The sequence below is a fragment of the Austrofundulus limnaeus genome, unplaced genomic scaffold, assembly GCF_001266775.1.
Source record: "Austrofundulus limnaeus strain Quisiro unplaced genomic scaffold, Austrofundulus_limnaeus-1.0 Scaffold347, whole genome shotgun sequence".
Taxonomy (NCBI): domain Eukaryota; kingdom Metazoa; phylum Chordata; class Actinopteri; order Cyprinodontiformes; family Rivulidae; genus Austrofundulus; species Austrofundulus limnaeus.
In genome coordinates, this window is record NW_013952749.1 from 482,791 (window position 1) to 490,599 (window position 7,809).

Consider the following 7,809-nt stretch of genomic DNA (forward strand, 5'->3'; position numbering starts at 1 on the left):
ATTAGGATATTAGTGACCAATGATTAGGATGTTAGTGACCAGTGATTAGGATGTTAGTGAACAATGATTAGGATATTAGTGACCAATGATTAGGATGTTAGTGACCAGTGATTAGGATGTTAGTGAACAATGATTAGGATATTAGTGACCAATGATTAGGATGTTAGTGACCAGTGATTAGGATGTTAGTGAACAATGATTAGGATGTAAGTGACCAATGATTAGGGTGCCAATCACCAGTGATTAGGATGTTAGTGAACAATGATTAGGATATTAGTGACCAATGATTAGGATGTTAGTGACCAGTGATTAGGATGTTAGTGAACAATGATTAGGATGTAAGTGACCAATGATTAGGGTGCCAATCACCAATGATTAGGATGAAAGTTGTATTGATATAACATTTGGTACAAAAGAATTTCTTGGCAAAATGGACAATTTTATCAGAAAGCACCTTAAAAAAGTCACATTTTTATTTTTGGCATATTGTAGAGGACCACCCTATTGTTTATTGTTAACACAAACCATCCTGCAGTTGGGGACGTGTTCTACGAAAGAAGACAAGGAGGCTTTCGCCATCGTCTCGGTTCCGGTGATGGAGATCCGAGATCTGGACTTTGCCAACGACGCCAGCGCCATGCTGAGCACCGTTGTGGACCAGTTCAGCTCCGGCTTCATCAGCCAGAARGACAGAAAGTACGCCCTTTTGAATTTTTTTTAAACGTTGGAGCTAAAGATGGGACACTGAGTGGTCTGGTGGTCTTCAGGTTCGCCATCAAGCTGCTGGAGGACGTGGTCTTCTTCGTGGCCGACGTGGTGAACAGCGGCCAGCCGGTCCTGGACGTGGTCATGACCAAACCCAACAGAGAACGTCAGAAACTGATGAGAGAACAGAACATCCTCAAACAGGTCCGCTGCTGAACCCAATCTGTGTCCATGTGTCTGTTAGCAAAATATCTCATGAACCACTGGACAGGTTAGATTTAACTTTCAGAGTGATCAAAAGATGAAGCTGCAGCTGCTTAAACTTTAGAGCCAACCTGAGTCAAGATAGATGACACAGCTAACAGCTAATCACACACAAGCTAACAGCTAAAAGCTACTTAGAGTTGAGCTAACAGCTGATCACACACAAACTAACAGCTAAAAGCTACTTAGAGTTGAGCTAACAGCTGATCACACACAAGCTAACAGCTAAAGGCTAACAAGACTTTGGCTAACAGCTAATTAGAGTTGAGCTAACAGCTGATTACACACAAGCTAACAGCTGACATGGGCTAGCAGTTAATCAAAATTAAGCTATATTAACCAGAGTTGGGTCAACAGCTAATCACACTTGAGCTAACAGCTAATAGCCGATCAAACTTGGACTATTAGCCAATTAGAGTTGAGCTAAAAGCTAATCACACTTGAACTAGCAGATAATTGCTAATCAGACTTAGGCTTACAGTAAATCAAAGTTGAGTTTACCGCTAATAAGAGTTGGGCTTACCGCTAATGGCTAATTAGATTAAAGCTAACGACCAATTAAGAGTTGAGCTAACAGCTAATGGCTAATCAGACTAAATCTAACAGTCATGTAGAGTACAGCTAACAGCTAATCAGAGTTTAGCTGTCGGTCAGATATGGGCTAGCAGCCAATCCGAGTAGAGCTAACAGGCAATAAGAGTTGAGATATTGGCTAATCTCAATCTGACAGCCAATCAGAGTGCTGGTCATTGCTAACAGCTATTCAGACTGAAGCTAACAGCTAATGAGAGCAGGAATAACCTCACACCATCAGAATCTGACCCAGACCAATCAGTGCTGCTGATTACCCACAATGCACTGCAGGTGACATTTTCTGTTTGTTCAGATCTTTGGGATCCTGAAGGCCCCCTTCAAGGACCGGGGAGATGAGGGCCCCCTGCTGTGTCTGGAGGAGCTGGCGGACCAGAAGAACGCTCCCTTCCAGTACATGTTGAGACTCTGCTACAGAGTCCTGAGACACTCGCAGGACGACTACCGCAAGAACCAGGTGAGGACCTGAACTGAACCTGGACCAGAAACTCGGACCTGAACTCTTGTCATGAAAAGTAGGAAACATTTCCTGAGATTTGTGTTCTCGTTCTTCAGGAGCACATCGCCAAGCAGTTCGGTGTGATGCAGAGTCAGATCGGTTACGACATCCTGGCAGAGGACACCATCACTGCTCTGCTGCACAACAACCGCAAACTGCTGGAGAAACACATCACCAAGACCGAGGTGGAGACCTTCGTCAGCCTGGTCCGGAAGAACCGAGAGCCCAGGTACCCGAGAGGGAGGAGGGGTCTGCTGAAAGACCCCGAGGAAACACTGTCAAAGTTTTAAAAAAGATCAAATCCCGCCCCCTGCAGAGGTTCTGTATGAGGATGTTGGTTCTGTATGATGATGCTGGTTCTGTAGACCACGTGTTGCAGGACTCTGAGGGTCCAGCCGTGTCTCAGAGGGTTCTTCTACCTGTGCAGGTTTCTGGATTACCTCTCAGACCTGTGTGTGTCCAACAACGTGGCCATCCCCGTCACCCAGGAGCTGATCTGTAAATGTGTGCTGGAACCCAAAAACCAGGACATCCTCATCAAGACGCAGTGAGTCCGAGCGAGGACACTTCCTGTTTTTACCTCACAGAGTTTAACCTGCAGGGTCTGAGTCTGGGTCCATCAGAGGCTGCAGCTCTATAATCCTCCATTTTATTCATGAAAACACACCATCCACATGCAGAATCATATTAAAGCCATAACTTTAATCTTAGTCCACTGGTTTACGTTATAAAGCCTGAGAAGAAACTGTTTTATTAGTTGTCAGCTCCAGCCAGCAGGGGGCGATCAGGATCAATGAGGACAGTTTGCTTGTTTTTCATAAAGAGTGCACATTACATCTTAAAACAATGATTATACATGAAATTATTTATTTTATTTTACATTTTGATCTATGTAATATGTAGATATATGTATATGATGATTATACTTAGCTTTACTACTTTCGTACAGAAAAAAAAAACAACTTTTTTTTAAACTTGAAGACGGATCAGTTTGACCACAACAAAACAGGAGGGTTAAGTTTAACAGTGGATTAATGCTGGATTAGGGTTTTAAAGACTTGTTCATCTGTTTTCTTCCAGGCGCCGTGTGTCTAAAGACACGCCCCCTGGTGGCATTCAGGGAGAATACATGGGGATGGAGGAGTATGGAGATGAAGACGAGGTGGACCTGTCTTTGTCCTGTTGTTCTGTTAAATCCAACATTCATATGAGCTGGAAACATGTGACCTGTTCTTTGTTTGTGATTGTTTGTTGTTTTCCTGCCCGTTTGGTTGGATGATTCTTAAAAACCCTAATTTCCTGATGGGTTGTGGTCTCCTGGTCTCCTGGGTTCAGGTGTGGCTGGTCTGGACCGATAAGACCAACGAGAAGCAGGAGAAGAGCATCAGGCAGCTGGCTCAGGAGGCGAGACAAGGGAACGCTCACGACGAGAATGTCCTCACCTACTACAGGTGCGTCCTCGCTCACTCATGGTCCGGACCTCTGTGGAGTTCTCTGAACACAGGGTCTGTGTGTCTGCGGACTCATCCAGGTACCAGCTGAAGCTCTTCGCCCGCATGTGTCTGGACCGTCAGTACCTGGCCATCGACGAGATCTCCAAGCAGCTGGACGTGGAGCTCATCTTCCTCTGCATGATGGACGAGACGCTGCCCTTCGACCTGCGGGCCTCTTTCTGCCGCCTCATGCTGCACGCCCACGTGGACCGAGACCCCCAGGAGCTGGTGACCCCCGTCAAGTTCGCCCGCCTCTGGACCGAGATCCCAAACTCCATCACCATCAAAGAGTTGGTGGATTTTAACACAGAGTTTCAGCTTGTACAGATCAGGCAGGAAAACCAAGTCTCAGGCGGTTCCTGCCCCAGGATCTGTCTCTGAGGGGTCTGCTGGGGGATTAAGAAGCTTACTGCAGCAGACCCAGCATTAGAATCAGAATCAGAATCGCCTTTATTTTCATTATAATTTGCATTACAATGAAACTGGGTTTGCTGCTCCAAGGTGCTTGTTTTTTTAGACACAATAAAATAAATTTAGGAGAGAAGACAATAAAATAGACGAGCTAAATCAAATAGACAAAGACGTGCACTATGAAAAAAAAAATCAAAGAGTTTCTGTATAAAGAAATGAAAAATAGGGAAATTTTACAGTATTTTCTTCTTCATTGTTTGTAATATTGCACATTAGAGATGTTCCTGAGAGTATTGATCTTGAGGTATATTGCACATGGGGTTGAAGAATTGAATGTTTGTTGTTGTTATTTTTTATTGTTCAGTCCCCTGATGGCTCTTGGGAAGAAGCTGTCCCTGAGCCTATTTGTCCGGGTTTTGTGTGAGCCGTACCATCGGCCCGAGGGTAGCAGGTTAAACAGGTGGTTACTGGGGTGGGATGGGTCTTTGATGAGGCTTGGAGCTCTGCTTAGGTAGTGAGAGGTGGTAATGTCCTCCAGACTGGGCAGAGAGCAGCCAGTGATCCACTGGACAGTGTTGATCACCCTCTGCAGTCGTAGGTGTAGAGGGTGAACAGCAGAGGGCTCAGTACACCGCCTTGAGGGCAGCCGGTGCTGAGTGTGATAGTGGAGGAGAGGTGAAGGCCTAATTTCACAGACTGTGGGCGGTCTGTGAGGAAGTTCTGTATCCACTGGCAGATGGGGGTGGAGATGCCCAGAATCTGTAGCTTCTGGACCAGGATCCCTGGGATGATGTGGTTGAACACTGATCTGAAGTCCAGGAAGAGCATCTTCAGGTAGCTCCCCCTATGCTCCAGGTGACTCAGTGTGGTGTGGGGTGAGATGTTGATGGCATCTTCCGTGGAGCGATTTTCCCTGTAGGCAAACTGGTGAGGGTCCAGAGTGGGAGGTAGACAGGCTCTGAGGTGTTGAAAGATCAGTCTTTCGAAGCACTTCATGACCACTGGTGTAAGTAACCTGGCCTGTAGTCATGATGCTCTCCACTGTGGACTTTTTGAGACTGGGATAATGGTGGAGGATTTGAGGCAGCGGCAGGGACCCGTTGAACATGCCAGTTGGTCGGCACACGCTTTTAGCACCTTTCCAGGTACACCATCARGGCTGGCCACCTTCCTGGGGTCACCGCCTTCAACACACGTCTCACTTCATGTTCCTGGAGTGTTTACATGTTAGTGTTAGAAGGTGGTGGATGTGGAGTTGTTGTTGGTCTGTCTGCTTCAAAGCGGACAAAGAATCGGTTCAGCACCTCTGTCCCTGTCCCCCGATTTAAAGGCAGTGTTGCGCCACAATCCAAACAGATGAGAGTATCGTCAGCGTACGGTGTGACTTTGGCAGAGCTCAGGTTGGTTTTTCTCTCTGAACTCTTGTGTCTCGTCCTCAGTTATGATTCGAACTTGAACGACAGCAGAGACAACAAGAAGAACCGCTTTGCCAACACCATGGTGTTCATGGAGGAGTACCTGAACAACGTTCTGCACGAGGAGCTGCCGTTCCACAACGAGGAGAAAAATAAACTCACTTACGAGGTCCTTCCCCACAGCGTTCTTCATCCCTCCTTCGTCCTGTCTCCTCCTCTCCTCACCTGTCTCTGTCCTCCTGCAGGTGGTGAGTCTGGCTCGACATCTCATCTACTTTGGTTTCTACAGCTTCTTCGAGCTCCTCAGACTCACCAGGACCCTGCTGGGGATCATCGACTGCCGACCCAACCCTGCACACGGCGGCCTGGTGTTCCCYGAGGAAACATCAGGTTTTTGTTCTGCTTCTCCTTAATTCTGAGGGAAACAACCTGTTCATGGTGATAACTCCACACACCTGTGTCCTCCTGTCCCTGAAGTGAAGAACGTGAAGCGCTCCATCCACGGCATGGGCCAGATGATGTCCACCATGGTCCTCAACAGGAAGCCGTCCTTATTTGGAGGTGGGGGAGCCAGAGGGGCGGGGTTTGTGCTCGAAGGACAGCGAGGCGGTAAAGACAGTATGGACAAGATGGACCTGACAGTGATGGACACCAAACTGAAGATCCTGGAGATCCTGCAGGTCAGAGACGTTCAAGTATCAAAAATACTTTATAAGTTCTGAAGCTTCAGCTTCAAGTTTTACTGAAAACGTTTGAATAAAACACACTTTTCAAAAGAAAAGCAGATTGTATTTATTAAAAAGAACCAATCAGAGGACAGAAACTTCCTGTTTCCTCAGTTCATCCTGAACGTCCGTCTGGATTACCGCCTGTCCTTCCTGCTGTCCGTCTTCAAGAAGGAGTTCGTGGACGTTTATCCAATGGCTGAAGCCGACGCCACGACCAACACGGAGCATGCTGGTAAACCTCCGCAGAACCAGAACCAGAACCAGAACTGTTACGAAATATTAACCAAACAGAGAATAACAGAACTCATTTTAATCTTTTATATCCTGATGTCCTGTTTCACAGTTTGGACACAACCAATAACCAGTGCTCTATAAAGTACCACAAAGTGATACTTGAGTAAAAGTACAAGTATCTTACCAAAATCTTACTTTGGTAAAAGTTGAAGTCTCCTTTAGGAATATTACTTGAGTAAAAGTCTTAAAGTATNGGATGTTCCTGCGGGTTCTGATCCACCTCACCATGCACAACTACGCCCCCCTGGTGTCCGGAGCGCTGCAGCTGCTCTTCAGACACTTCAGCCAGAGACAGGAAGTCCTGCACACCTTCAAACAGGTGCGGACCACAGGAACCCGATCAGAACCTGAAACACCAGAACTAAACAGGATTATTATTTGATGAAAGCTCCTCTGGGCTGCAGGTCCAGCTGCTGATCACGGGTCAGGACGTGGACAACTACAAGCTGATCAAGGCGGACCTGGACCGCCTGCGGACCCTGGTGGAGAAGTCAGAGCTGTGGGTGGAGAAGAAGAGCTCCGGAGGAGACGGCAAGAAGGACAAGACGGNTTATTAATGAGTTCTCTTTTGATGTCACTTCCTGTTTCACTTTAGTTGAGCCAAATTCCTTAGAAAATAGGCCAGTTATGTGACGAAATGGGTAAAATCATGTGTACAATGCCAATTTTCTTTAGTATAAAGATGTTTTCTTTGACTTTTTGTATTTGAAGGATAGGCATGTCACAGACACTTCAAAGGAACCAGTAAATATTTAGTGATACAATCCAAATTCAGACAGACAGGAAGTAGATTGGTTGAAACAGGAAGCAGATTTGGTTGAAACAGGAAGTGGTTGTAAACTCCAGTGGGGTCAGCTTCCTTCAGTTCAGATCAGATCAGACCTGAAGGTTTTAGATCAGGTGGTCCAAGTTGAAGAAAAGCCAGTGTACAGAGTTCTTCATGTAGGAAATGAGACGTGCACATGTTGTCTTACCGTCTGCGTCCTGCAGGGGGCGTCAGAGAGCACGTCGCAGAAGAAGGAGAAGCTGGAAAAAGGTAACGAGAGCTACCAGAACGTCAAAGAGGTGAGAACACGTCTCCGTCTGCATCCTGTTTTTCAGTTTGTCTTTATTTTGTGACGTTTCTGCAAAACAATCAATCTGTCAATCAGTCAGTGTGGGCGGGGCTGTGATGTCACTTCCTGTTGATGATTACTTGACTGCTAAGATTAATTATGAACGATTTCTCCTGTGATTTCCAGCATTCATTAAATGTAGAAAAATAAATAATTTAAAATATAATTTAACTGATAAATAAAATCTACTTTTGTTTAAACTAACTCTTTAAAATCTGCAGAAATATAAATTATTTTTAAACTCAGGAACAGTTTTAGTCTTACTGGGAAACTTTCTGAAAGAGGAGCTTTTTT

The 7,809-nt window shown here is 45.8% G+C and overlaps 1 protein-coding gene across 1 annotated transcript in view; it reads left to right on the forward strand.

Annotated features, from left to right (window-relative positions):
- LOC106527884 (inositol 1,4,5-trisphosphate receptor type 3-like) overlaps nucleotides 1-7,809 on the forward strand; it is a gene marked incomplete in the record, with an annotated part of 53,790 nt that overhangs the window by 17,633 nt on the left and 28,348 nt on the right. Inside the window, 12 exon segments of the mRNA XM_014022895.1 lie at nucleotides 536-696; nucleotides 768-909; nucleotides 1,856-2,017; nucleotides 2,116-2,288; nucleotides 2,487-2,606; nucleotides 3,140-3,221; nucleotides 3,395-3,510; nucleotides 3,591-3,842; nucleotides 5,403-5,547; nucleotides 5,624-5,768; nucleotides 5,856-6,058; nucleotides 6,218-6,338. Of these exon segments, the coding sequence (XP_013878349.1) occupies nucleotides 536-696; nucleotides 768-909; nucleotides 1,856-2,017; nucleotides 2,116-2,288; nucleotides 2,487-2,606; nucleotides 3,140-3,221; nucleotides 3,395-3,510; nucleotides 3,591-3,842; nucleotides 5,403-5,547; nucleotides 5,624-5,768; nucleotides 5,856-6,058; nucleotides 6,218-6,338 (1,822 nt within the window).